Source organism: Polyodon spathula, chromosome 8, assembly GCF_017654505.1.
Source record: "Polyodon spathula isolate WHYD16114869_AA chromosome 8, ASM1765450v1, whole genome shotgun sequence".
Lineage (NCBI taxonomy): Eukaryota > Metazoa > Chordata > Actinopteri > Acipenseriformes > Polyodontidae > Polyodon > Polyodon spathula.
This window is the reverse complement of record NC_054541.1, coordinates 34160129-34173891: the sequence shown is the minus strand read 5'-3', so window position 1 is coordinate 34173891 and position 13763 is coordinate 34160129. Positions and strand designations below refer to the sequence as shown.

The 13763-nt window shown below is 37.7% G+C and overlaps 1 protein-coding gene across 3 annotated transcripts; it reads left to right on the top strand.

Annotated features, from left to right (window-relative positions):
- The first annotated feature begins 499 nt into the window (after nucleotides 1–499).
- optn (optineurin) lies at nucleotides 500–12193 on the top strand. Of its 3 annotated transcripts, none has more exons than XM_041257705.1 (14): nucleotides 500–701; nucleotides 4566–4702; nucleotides 5084–5271; nucleotides 5675–5830; nucleotides 6256–6323; nucleotides 6746–6883; nucleotides 7061–7208; nucleotides 7711–7826; nucleotides 8029–8178; nucleotides 8282–8366; nucleotides 8909–9064; nucleotides 10435–10577; nucleotides 10715–10809; nucleotides 11255–12193. In XM_041257705.1, the coding sequence occupies exons 2-14, from the start codon at nucleotides 4573–4575 to the stop codon at nucleotides 11374–11376; spliced, it is 1695 nt and encodes a 564-aa protein (XP_041113639.1). In that variant the 5' UTR covers nucleotides 500–701; nucleotides 4566–4572; the 3' UTR covers nucleotides 11377–12193. The 3 variants fall into 3 exon arrangements, with proteins under 3 accessions (XP_041113639.1, XP_041113638.1, XP_041113637.1); XM_041257704.1 differs by lacking the exon at nucleotides 500–701 and adding an exon at nucleotides 1292–1394; XM_041257703.1 differs by lacking the exon at nucleotides 500–701 and having other exon boundaries at nucleotides 4540–4702; nucleotides 6259–6323.
- The last annotated feature ends 1570 nt before the right edge of the window (nucleotides 12194–13763 follow it).

Genomic DNA, 13763 nt, shown 5'->3' with positions numbered 1-13763 from the left:
GACAGCAAAGCTGGCTTGAACAGTGGGTGAAGCCAGAAAAAAATATTCTGGCACCGGTTGTTTGATGCTAAACTTTACTGGAATGCAGTTCATGAATTTAGTTGTATATCAGCACCACCTGCTGATACTACTACGTATGGCAAGCGATCACTATACTGTAAATACATTTCTGCAGTGTGCACCGACGGTAAATTTGCAAATATTGCAAATAGTAGCATATTGCTAGTTAGGACTGCTAAAGAAAGTCGACAAAGTGTAGTACCATTAAAATAACAAACTAAACACTATTGTTAGTTATTAATATATGAATGCAGTATTTAGTGTAATAAACATATTCATTAAATTAAAATTAAAATTGCTATAAAGACATCCAATGTTACGGTGCTGGATTGAGTTATTTCAGGAATGAAACAAAAAAAGAAAACGCGCAAGACTGGTGGGGAATTCCCTGAAAATGCTAGGCGGAACCTGAACACAAATACATCAGTGACGTCATTGTCAGCTGAGCTAAGAGGACATTAGTCAAAGCAAACAAATCAACAAGGAAATGCATGTTAGTGTTTCCAAAGAAGGAGGACAGCGACATATCTCAGTATAATGATTTATTTTAGTCAGTATCTTAACTCGGCATTAGATTAAGACTGGAAAAAGATAGGAAATAAGGACTAAGTTTGCAGTGAATTCAGTTTGTACCCGATCTGGTAAGAAATAAAACTATGTACATTAGTATTACAAATGTTAGCTGTGTGTTGTTGTTTAATAGAGCAATACTTTTTTTTTTTTTTGTAACTGCATGGAGTTAGAAATACAAACATGGTCGTGATTGGATCTGTTGTGTTCGTGAACTGAAAGTGAAAGCTAAAAAAAAGAAAAACAACTCAAGGTTAAATTATACAAATAATAAAATCAGACTTCAAATTAGATGGACAAATCATTTACTTATTATGTCTGTGTGAGTTTAACTGATAAACCACTGAACTACATATTACTGCAGGCCTAGTTCATTTTAGTTTCCGTATACCGCGTCACAGTAAATTACGACTTCAGACGATCATAGCAGTCGTATAATTCGAATGGTTAATTCACGAATTGCACGGATAAGGGCGCAAAGAGTTTAATAAGATGCATTGCTATTCCCCAGGATATCCCAGTACACTATTGCATGATGAAAGTGCATCAACTAAAGACAATTTTCATAACCTGAGCTTTTAACCTTTTTTATTTATTTTTGTAATAAATGTTTATTTTTTCTTTAGTTGGCTATTCTTAAATAATGCTGTTTAATCAACATCATTGTTATTATTTTCAGAGGCGCTGTTTATTTTGCTAAGGCAGTGCTTTATGGGATATAAGGAACTGGCTTTTTGCAGACTAGATCAACTGTATTTTATCAGGTAAATACGGTGAGGGCGAGGGTTACATATCAGCTGTGTCAAACAAAAACACCTGACCATTTTATCTGCTATGATACAGCTAAGGTTTGCCACCTTTTCCACAGACCAAACCCGGACATTTTTCTCAGTAAACCTAGCTCTATCAAAACTGCAGTATACAGTAATACAGTTTAAAACAATAACATCATATCTCATTACAAATCAATATTCATGCAGTATGCACACTATTGTTGTGCTCTTGATATTTCTAGCAATCGAACTTGCAAGCCAGAAAAATAGTAGCTATATCATGGTAGGTTAGAGGCTAACCTTACCTGAGACAAGTAACCGTGTTGATGAATAACGCTGTGGCAAATCAATGCAATTTCTGAAGCGACGATCCTGTATAAATATTAACAAACGTTATAAATAGACGTTAAAAACTACGGCACTGTTGGTTGTGTGTCGCTAAAAAAAAAAAAAAAAATTGGTTCGTGCTACCGCTAAATGTGCAATATTAATAAATACACGGACGCATATATGTGGTTTAATTACCATTATGTATAGTACGTAACCACCTATATTTTAGTGTAAAGGTCATGTATTTAATCACACGCAGATCAATGTCGTGTAAAGCATTATTCAAATACTGGGGGCACAGTACAGATCTGAGCTAAACAGTAGGCTACATTTCTAACAGAGTGGAAATCCTTTAAGCCATTAATGTACCGTATAACTGGAAATATTAGCTGGTATTAAATTTGCAGATTTGCTACCTTGGTAGATTTTCACGGATTTTGAATTGGCATTTATTACTTGGCACGTTCACAAAGAAAAATGTCAGTTTTGTATTTCTACTTTTAATTAAAAAAACATTCAAATACATGTTTACTTAATGAAATGTGTCTGCTAAAACGGTGTCTAATTTACAGTAACTAGTTACAGCATCTACAATGTCACTGCAGCAACTTGGAGAACAACAAAGAGGGCCTTCTAAAAATGAGTTACAATATTTATCGTTCTTATATGGGCATTAAATTTTAAGATATCGGTAATTGGAAAGGATGACTAATTGCAGTACACTTTAATGATAGGCATTTGCTAACTGACAGTTTTAAAACTTAGCATTGGTTCCTTAAAATAACACAGTGGAGTGATCACAGTATCATGTAGTAATTGTAGGACATTATATTGCACGTGTGAAATCTTTAACAGTAAAGCTGAAAGTAAAGCCCTTTAAATTTAAAACTGGCAAGCATTGGCAAAATCAGCTTTTTCTTTTTAATACAGTGCAGAACTAATTTATTTTAACATATTGTTTAGGGACTTTGCGATACCAGCACGGTAGATACTAGTATCTCCATGTATCGACAATAACAATCCAGGGGGGGGCTAGGATCCACTGGGCCCTGGTGCAAGAGTGTGAAGTAGACACCCAACGTCAAGCCAAGTAGCCGGATCATAAAAATCACATAAAGGTGACTGACTGGGTACCAGGTTTACGATACATGATTCACTACCTTGTATTTGCTGTTGTTGTACATCTCCAAAATCGGATGTCTCTGATTCAGGTCTTTCCTCTGGCTCAACTGTTATTTATTTTTTGTGCAAGGAGGTTGGCAGTTCTACTGCTGCACTATACTTCCACTTTTAAACCATTTACTGTACCCCCCCTTTTTTGGGGGGGGGGATTTTCTGCTTCTTATTTGGAAAATTTCTAGCTCTCTCTTCTGCTCTTTTCGCTTTGAACAACCCGACTTGTGTTTTGATGGCATATTCGATATACCATACGTTATGTACTTACTACCACAACTGTGGAAAAGTTAGCTTACTTCCACTGAGCACTTTTATTTATTTATTTATTTATTTTATTACCAGGCAAGTTAGTTATGGAAAATTGGGGTGTGATGTAGGAGTTCGCACAGAGAATTAAAGTTGGCTGATAGGCCTATGTGTTTATTTTTTTCAGAAGTATTTATGATTATATACCTTGTTAGTAAACTGTTTGTTATAATCTTTATAAACAGCAGCTGTGAAAGAAATGCACCCCCCCCCCCCCCCCCCCCCCCCCCCCCCCAAATGGAACAGTCTGTTGTTTTTTAATTGACACTGACCTATTATAATGTTTCATGCTGAGTCCCGCCTAAGTAGCTCTGATTTGGTAATATGTGTTTTGACTGACAGTACAACTTTGCCATGGTTTATTTTATTTTTGAACCACGGGGAGAACAGTTTTTTTGGTTTTGTTTTTGATAATGGACTTTGAAAAAAAAATGGTATGGGCAAAGATATTCTAGAATCTCTGTGGTGTGGGCCCCGGCAGAAGCTGGGCCCAGGTGCAGTCGCATCCCTCGCACCCCCCCCGATGCCGGCCCTTAAACAACCCAAAGCAAATTTGCACCATTGTTAGAGATTTTCAAATCTGGCATAATTGTGGCTGCTACTTAACTAACCTTGTAAAAAAAAAAAAAAAAAAAAAAAAAAAAAAAAAACACAAAACTGCTTAACCTAAAAAAGAACGGTCGTACAGGTACCACAGTAGCAGGCGCAGTTTACACGGCCTCAGAGTTTCTGATCGCATCATAAATTCCAGATTTCTTAAATCCATTGATGGAAATGGCCGGTCTGTTTCTAATTTTTTTAAGCAAATTGTCGTCATCACTCACTGCCATTCTCATATTCACTTTGACAGCTGGCACATTCTGTCCCTTGTCCAGTGCACACTTCTTAACCTGTGCTGCATAGCACCAGTCTGTCAGAGGGAGGAATCACACACTGTATGCCACTCTGATTGGTGGAAGTATTATTGGTGATCCAATCCAAACCGCTTATAAAGCTAAAATAAATTCCACTCCAAAGCAAGGTTGGTGTTTCTTATGCATTTCACATCGTCTGGGTTTGTTAATTCCTGCCTCCCAGACACAGATTCCAATTCCTGGATTGTCCATGTCAAACCCGGACAGGTGGCAACCCTAGATACAGCAGTCAAAGTAAGCACCATCAGCAAGGGTGGCATAAGCTCAGTCATGCAAATGTTTAATAACATAATTAAGGTAGATTTCAATTTTACTCATTTAACATATGTGTAATAATGGATCAAGGACTGTCCGTTCAGTTGTCTTTTTTTATTGTTTTAAAGTGTTTACAGTATTTTGTTGTAGATTTAAGAACCTGTGCAATAATGTCTTCCAGTACTCTGATGATGAATGGGGAGATGCAACGAGGGAATGGGCAGGGGGGTCCGGACTGTGCAGCTCCGCTTGGGAGCACCTTGGAAGAGACTCTACAACAAATGAACATTCTCATCAAGGAGAACAACGACCTCAAAGGTGAGGTCTTCCTTTTTTTTTTTTTTTTTAGCAAAGAAAAGGATAGCCTTATACAAAAATGTTATACAGGCAAAAAAGTCATTTGTTTAGTTATTTTCTGAAAGCCTAAATATAACGTCTAGTCACCGTTCATTACACAGAGGATAACCCCCAAAAATTAAGGGTGATGCTGTTTTTAGGTGGTTGCTCTACAGACCACTTGACTTTAAGTCAGTGTTGGAGATGTTGTCCTTTATTTAACAGCAAGTGGTATTTTCTTTTTGTACTTAGTAGACATTAAATGAAAAACAGGCATTTTCGAAAGAGATCTTGAAGACTTGATACAGTATTACTATGACTTTCTTATATTGTTGTTGGAGGTAACATTATTATCTGAAACAGAAGCTCTCAAGCACACCAACACATCCATGAAGGAGCGCTTTGAGGACCTTGCTTCTTGGAAGGAGAAACAGAAGGAGGAGCGTGATTTTCTGGAGGATAAACTACAAGAAGCCAAGGGACGTGTGGCAGCCCTCACCAAACGCAATGAAGAGCAGAGAAAGAAAATCCAGATGTTTGAAGGGACTCAGGTCTGGCATTTCTTTTTACAGAAATCTTCAGTAGAACTTAATGTATGTATTCCCAGTAGAGGGCATAAATCATAAGGTGCCGTACAATGTGTTGCTAAAACTGACAAAAAAACCACAAAAAAACCCATAACAAAGAAGAAAAGGAAACTGAATTTTAAAAACTATTTTCAGTTTTTTAATTGTTAAAGTATTAAAAAAAAAATTCACATACAAACTTTACTAAAAAAACAAACAAACAAAAAAAAATGCATTTCAGCAAGGCATGAACGTTCATGGACATTTGTGAACTTTGGTTTGATGATATATTACATATCTCGGAGCCTCAAACCCCCCCCCATGCTAGGAATTAAAATCACTAAGAATGTTGCATTTATTGATTCATGTATTGGTTTTTAAATTCCAGGGTATTCTTGCTCATAGTCAGGAAGTGGAGCAGCTAAAGGCTATGATCACTCGCCTGCAGGCTGAGAAATGTGACCTGGTGGCAATGAACTCAGAGCTGCAGTTAAAACAACGAAGTGACTCACCTGAGGATTCCTTTATCGAAATCAGGATTGCAGTAAGTGAAAGCAAAAGGTCCTTCAGCATTTTTGGTTGTGCAATTTCTGGGTTAAGCTCAGATTGCATATAGTTCTGCTATTGGTTTAAAAAACAACTGTAACAACTTCAGGTGTAACAAATAAACCCATCTAACAAGAAGAAAACTAAAAAAGACATTTTAATTATAAAAACAAATGTTATCATGAGTCTACGCTGATGTTTACAGCCGTGTTCTGTGGAAAACAGTAGCACCGTGTTACCCAGATTGTGTTCAATTTTGAAGAGTTTAATCTTTCAATCGTTTAATCTTTACTGATGCTTTCAAGAAGTTCTATGCAATTGCTTACATTTCTAAAATTGCTTCTTTTGAGTCATATCTCTCTAAATTCAATTTCTATATATGCAATGTTGATTGTCAGTATATATTTTCTTTTGTTAATTCAGCAGGAGGGAGAGTTGAAATTGACTAAAGATTTGCAAAATAAACCTGCAGACCCCTCTGCTTCTTATATGTAAGTCCGGTGTTACAGGTTGTTTGATGCACTTGTTTTTACTCAAGTACCACTGGCTCATAGCAGCAGGTACTAGGCACAGGAGAATTTGATATTTAACAGCAATCCATGCTTGTTAATGACTGTTCCAATGTCAGAAGCTTGTGTGCTGGCTAAACTCATTCAGTGTAGCTCAGTAATTGCTTAGAAAGATAGACCCTTTCGTAGAATTGTAAATGTTATTCTGTGGACTGAAATGAAATATTCAGTAATGAGATGTAGTGCAACATAGAGATGGCTGCCTTTCTGGATAATTTGATAATTGAATATATTTAGTATCTTTTTTTAAAATATTGCATTATGTTTTGTTTGCATAATGGATTACGGGCAGATATACCCAAAACTTTACATAGTTAAATTTTTAATTCTTTTTTTTTTTCAAGTCGGCATAAGTGTTTTGATGAAGCAAATACCCGTTTGGAGTCTGAAGAATTAACAGTTAGCCAGCTGCTTCAGTCCCTGCGACTGGAGACTCTGAAGGTGGAGAAGCTTGAATTTGAACTCCGGGCTTTAAGAGAAAGGTACAGGCCTTATTGGAATATTAGATCTCTGTACAGTAAAGGGTTGATGGTTACCAGCAGAAGATGTTTTAAGAGGTGGCACATTGATGCAGGTTTTAAAACAGGGCTTCAAATGTGTTTCTGGTTGTTCCAGTGCATTTGTTTTAGTGATTACAGATACGCTCTTTTTGTTACTAGAATGTCGGATCTAGAAAAAAGAAAATTAAATGTTGCTGAGAGTGGGACTCAGACAGAAGTGATAGTTGATGAGAAGCCCTCATCAGTACCAATGGAAGTGGAGGCTATAACCACATGTGAAATTACTGCAGAGTCTCAACATGATGTCGTAAGTATGAAGGCATTTATCTTAATGAACTTTTTCATTTTGCGCATATATTATATATATATAAACGCATATATATATATATATATATATATATATATATATATATATATATATATATATATATATATATATATATATATATAAAACATTGATAAGGGGTCCTACTACAGTACCTACCATCAAGGTAATTCAAATGTTGATTTGTATGTATTAATTAATACAACCCTGTCTATTATTGCTATGTGTGCTCATTCAGGATCATATTTACAGCCAGATGACCCTAAATCCCTGAATGGTTCTAAATACTAGGTAGAATCACTGTTAGCTTAGTTACACACTGTTTAAAGTCTCAGAGTCTGCCAGTAAATGCTATCTAATGTGCTCTGGAAAATAATACATGTTTAAAGCAAATGCATATACCCTGGTTGGACTTTACCACCATGATTGTTCAACTTAGGCTTTGTACCGCCATCCTGTAAATAATGTTTTCACATTTTTGCAGCCTGCTTCTGAGGTGGAGAATTTAAAGTCACAGATGATGTCATTGTTTGAAGACCTACAAGAGGCACAGTCCAAACTGGATGAGGCTGAAGAGATGAAGAAGAGCCTGCAAGCTAGGCAAGTTACAGGTTTACAAGTAGTTTCCACCACCTCTTTAGATATAGTAGTGCTCATGTTGCCATTCAAGTATGTCTCTATAGACTGTTTAGATTTATTTGATGATCACAAGAATAACTCTACTCGTTTAGTAAAGTTCAGCTTAATTCCTTAATTGTGAAATGGTTTGTAACACATTCTATATTTTATGATATCTTTTTAGGTGTCATGATTTGGAGCAAGATCTTTCTACCCTTCGTGCGCAACTTGTCAAAAAGCAGGAGGTTCAGTATCAGAATGAAACACTGAAGCTTCAGGTGGACAGCCTGCAATCAATGTGTAAAATGGAACAGATAAAAACAGAGGATGAAAAGTAGGTTGCATCCAGAATAAGATGTAAATACCTGACAACCATAAACATGAAAAATTGAAATGACACTTGATGCAAATAAAACCCTGTTTTTATTCCTGAACAGGAGAAAACTGATCCAGTTACAGGATGCATATGCCAAGCTGTTTGAAGATTATACAGCAGTGATGAAAGCAATGGAGGGAATGAAGGTAAGAACAATAATGAACATCCTTCAGATGCAATAAGATTGTCCAGCTAAATGCTCCAGTATTAAATAAGCATCCCTGTGAGGTAGCTTCTGTTTCTGTCAATCCCCTACTATCTAAACTGTTCATTCCAACTATTTGAGGTGCCCATAGTCAAAACAAAGAATACATTTTGACCTGTGACATTACATAGCTTCCATAGTGTGATCATGTGACTTTTTGGCTTTTGGAAGATAAAAACCTAATATTCTCTTAAAGATGTGTGAGATATTCCTTTAAGTTTTGGCACACGGCTGTATTCTGGAATTTTCTCATTTAAAAGTTCAATTACCTGTGTTGTCCAGTAAAAATTAACATTTTACTCCTGCATTGTTTTAAACTTTGGCCATATCAATGATATGGACCAGCATGGCAGGTTCTATCATGCAGGGGGGTGTATAAAGTGAATTTGTCAACTATACTTAACCAAAGAATAGCAGTGGAGAGAGACAACCTGGATATGGAGGTTTTTTGTTTTTTTTTACTATAATTGCATTTTTTCCTAGTCTAACCTGTCGAAAGAAGAAATTAGTGAGATGCATGATAGACTTATTGCTGCTGAGGAAGCTCTGGCAGTGAAGCAGCAGAAGATTGATGAAATGAAGCAGCAGATGTTTAAGCAGGAGCAGGAGCTGGAGACTGTATCTTTGTTCAAGGCTCAGGTAATGAACAGGACAAGGAAACTGCTAAGACAAGCAAAAATGATCTACAGCATCAGCTTGAATTTGGCCTAAAGAGAGGAGCCATGATTGTTTTTTTTTTTTTTTTTTTTAAACTGCTAGTACATTGTGGTTGCAAAGTAGGTATGCTGAGGGTATATGTATGTATGGTAGGTAGGTCTGGGAGCAACTTACCCTTTAATTTTAGCACAGAGTAAAATGTATTTTCAGGGGGTAAAATGCAACATTACCTTGAAGTCATGAGTAATCGTGATAAATACTATACAATCTTTAATGGTAATGGGGTAGGCATGAAAAAAGAGCCTTCCATTATAACTGCAGTCTTACTTTTAACTACTGTACAATCACACTTGTGTTCTGCAAGGTTCTTTAATGGCTCGAGGTATTGCACTGACTTTAGAAATGAGTTACGTTACTTATATTTAAACATTAAATGCTTAAACTCATTGAACATATTAAAACTTCCATACAAAGCCATACAGGTCAATAAAATAAGGAAATGCATTACTAAGTCATAAAACAGCTTGTTTAATATAGTCTCCTTTTTTTTGGTAGTCACATCTGATGATGGTTCCATTTGGATTTGTAACTGGACTGGAGTGTTTACTTGGCTGCAAAGAGAACAGGGCTAGCCAGAGATTGGATGTTTGTTGGGTTAGTTTTCTAAGTCCAGACGCAGGCAGATAGGCAGTCCAAATAAAAACAACAATAAAAATATGATATTTCAGACATTTTTAAAGTTGTTATAAAACTTGTATAGGTGCCAGTATTGTTTGAAATGCCAACAGGCAGCTCCATCCTGAATTTCAGCAGCATGCCACTGGAATGGAATATAAACAAAGACACATTTAAAACTAGTCCCGGTAAGCATGTTATCCCACTCATGATCCTGCTCAAGTGCAATAACAACAACACTAGATTACCCACACCTGTGGTATAAATTGTAATATTGTGTCCCAAAGGAGGACCACTATAACCAAAGCTTCTAGGTGTAGCAATCTCAAGTGGAGACTTCCAGTATTGTTAAGCACCTCGGCACACTTTTTTACAGTATTTACAAGGTGATGAAGAAAACATCACTTTCACTTTAAAAGCTCAAACAAACAGTAACATTTAAAAAATCCCTTTCATCAGGGTCAGATGCTGACACACAAGATTACGAATGTTACCTGTAAGTTACACTGTATGTAGCTCAGGGATGTTTTTTAGGACAGAATAAGTAAGTAAGTAAATAAATAAATAAATAAATACACGAGTTTAACTACCATCAGTTTACATCTCTGAGCCTCAATCATTGCAGTGAGAACGGACAATGAGTGAAACTGTACTATGATCTTTTACCCATTGTGCAGGCTGACATTTACTCTTCAGATTTCTATGCTGAGCGTGCAGCAAGAGAAAAGATACACGAAGAAAAGGAGAGAATTGTAGCACAACTGGAGTTTCTAAAGAAGCAGAACAGCAAACTGCAAGAGGAGATGGAGTCTTTTGGAAGGTAGATATCATTTTCATTAAACATGTTCAAAATAATACTTGTCCTTGGTTAACAATCCACAGGCTCCTCCGTTGCTACAAGTGTTGTTGTGTTTCTAGCCCTGCTGTTTGTAAGTAGGAAGTGTCTTATTATTTCAGGCAATCGCTGAGTGAGATGCAGCGTCGCCATGTTTCCAGAGGGGCAAGTCCACAGCAGAATGCACAACAGCCGAATGTGCAGGGAGGAGCAAGAGGTAAGAACAGTTAAGCAGGAGCCATTGGATGGGTTTTCTGTCAATTCTGAACTGATTTAAAGGTTGAGAACAACTAGTACAGTAATCCCTCTCATGAAACCAACTTTGCACTTGTGGGCAGTGTTTGTCTAAATTTGTGCATATTCTATGCATTTATATCGTGTTCGTTCATTAGATTTCTAATAGTATTTATAAAAATGGTAATAACATTTTGAACCAGTAAATTTTAATTAAAAAAAAAAACTGATTTTTTTAATTGTTATTTTAAAGAATATTCCATTATTTAAATTACCTGAGACACTTTTTCATTAACTGTGTTCTTTGCTGTGGTATACCACTGCCATTTCTATATATTTACAATGCATATACTGCACAAATAAAACAAGAAATGTAATTGCCATTTGGCTCCGTAGTATGTCATCAGTATGCCCTTTTTTGTTTTCAGGTGCTGAAAATCGAGACTGGCAACAGCAGATGGATGTTCCGGAGCGTGCATGTCCTAAATGTAATGAAATCCTGCCTGACATCGACAGCCTCCAGATACACGTCATGGACTGCATCATATAAAGAAATTGCCACAATATAATACCACCTAACTAAGCACTGGTTAAAGGAATAATTTCTAGACATTTTTTTTTTTGAATGCCCTTCTTATCTTAAGTCACTATACTTCATATATATGTTGAGCTAACAGATGATATTTTTTTTCTTCACAATTTGGTTGTAAGTTCTTAATTTGTTTATGTATGTCTCCTTTCTACAGTACAATGGAAATGCAAGTATAACTTAATTGATGAAAAGGATAGTATAGAGGTTCCAGACCCTTTATTGGAAAGTAACTAAATTGCCAGAATTGCATGTGAAGCTACTGTAGCCCTCCCATAACTATACTTTATAATGGATATGGTGTCAGTATAATTTTGATTTCATCCAGAAATAAGTTAAACTGTAGTATAACCTTAAATTACATTGTTACAAGTTGATCTATGATGATATCTCTGGGAATAATCTTGCACAAATTAGATGAGACTGAGCAGTATATAATGTTATATACAGCTGTGGTACTCCAGAAAACATAATTTTAAATGGCTATTAATAGGTATAAAACTAGTGCTGCTGTTTGCAGTAATGTTATGTATGAATTGTAAAAGTATAATTATGCTATAATCAGTAAAGTGAACTAACCGGCTTTTGTATTTGTTAACCTTGACGGGGGAGTGAATACTGTAAACATATAAATTGAAAACTGAAAGCAGACAAAGTTTATATAGAGAGCTAATTGTGTTCATTACAGGGATTTTATCACTGACAACATAGACAGAATTGTTATTTTGTTTCCTTTTGTTAATTAATCCAATAACAAAATAAAATAATATTTATAAAGTTCAGTTGTACTCTGTGTACTTGGTGTGTTTTGTTTACTCATAATCTGTTGGGCAATTCCACTGATATTTTACACTAATTTCTACAGTGAACAGTTTTGTATTTTGCCTGTATTGACCCCTCTTCTAATGCAAAACATATTTCAACGTGATCACTTTCTGTACAGAACTGTGGTAGCCATAAACACCCATCAAGTACAAATAAAGGAGGTAATCAGTTTAGCTGGCTGTCTGTGAATGTGAACACAGCTGGTCTCTAGATACAGCCTTCGCTGGGTTGTACACAATTATTTTCAGAGTGTGTAAATCTGCTCATTTTGAAATGCTACATTAGCTCTATATTACTTTTTTGACCTAAAGTTTGCTGGTATGTTGTGTAAATAATTATGCACAGTGCATCGCTAAACATTGCACTGGTTGCCAGATCTAGCCGCCCTCTCGCCTGTTGAAGGAGGTCCAGCCCCAGGATGCACTGGTCCTGCGATGTCAGCGATCCAGACTTCAGTGTGGTGCAGTGCATGCCCTCCACCTTGCAGTTCAGACGGAGAGGTGCTCTGATACTGGTTCTCCGGGCTTGCTCCTCTTGCTCTCGGGCGGCAGCATTTGCGTATGCCCACCAGGCATCCCTCTCCCTCTTCCCTCCTCCCTTCCCTCTTCCTCGCCAGAGACTCCCCTGCTGTTCATGCTCACCTGCGGAACCTGGCTCGCAACAGCTCTGGTTTCCCTGTACTGTCGAACCGGCGTTGCAGGGTGGCCACCAAGTTGTGGTACTTGTCCATCTCCTCTTCAGCCAGATTTAGCAGCACCATCTGAGCCCCCCTCTCAGCTCCACCATAAGCTATTGTGCCTTGTAGTCTTCGCTCAACTTGCACAGCTTACCCACTATGGATAGCTGCATGTTGAAGGCCTCCCAGCTTGTGGCGCCATCAAAGTTGGACAGGTTTGCATCCAGCCGTCCTGCCTCACTGCCATCGCCGTCTGGTTGATCTCTGGCTAAACTGGTCAGATTCTGCACAGAATCTGCGCAGAATGATCTCTGAACGTCATCTGGTTGATCAGCCCATGGTCTTGCTTGCCTCCGGGCCCCCTGAGCCCCGCCACCGGTGACCACTGTTCTTCTGGGCGAATCTGGACACACCACTCTTTGCTCCACGTATCCTGCGCGGCACTGTGAGACCCAGCCATGCCCCATGCACTCTGCCACTTGTGACCGTCGTTCTTCAGCGCAGCTCTTGGCCTGTTCCATGTCCCAGGCGATGTCCGTTTCGAGTTCCCAGAGGTGCTGGGACAGTCGTTCCATCTCCCGGACTATGTCCGTGTTGAGTTGTCGGAGGCACTGGCACAGTTCCATCTTGCTACTTCCATGCCGCTCCTGCTTGATGCTGGGGTGTTTCATTCTTTATCCCGTTTTGAAGCAAGTGTAGCTTTTCGCAGGCAGGCAGGTAGGAAGGAAGGAAACAACACACTTGATTCAAGTTCAATTACTCAGAGACCAATGCTCTGTCTGCTTCACTGCAATCCTGGAACAGCAACCAACTTTCAGAACACACACACACACACACACACACACAC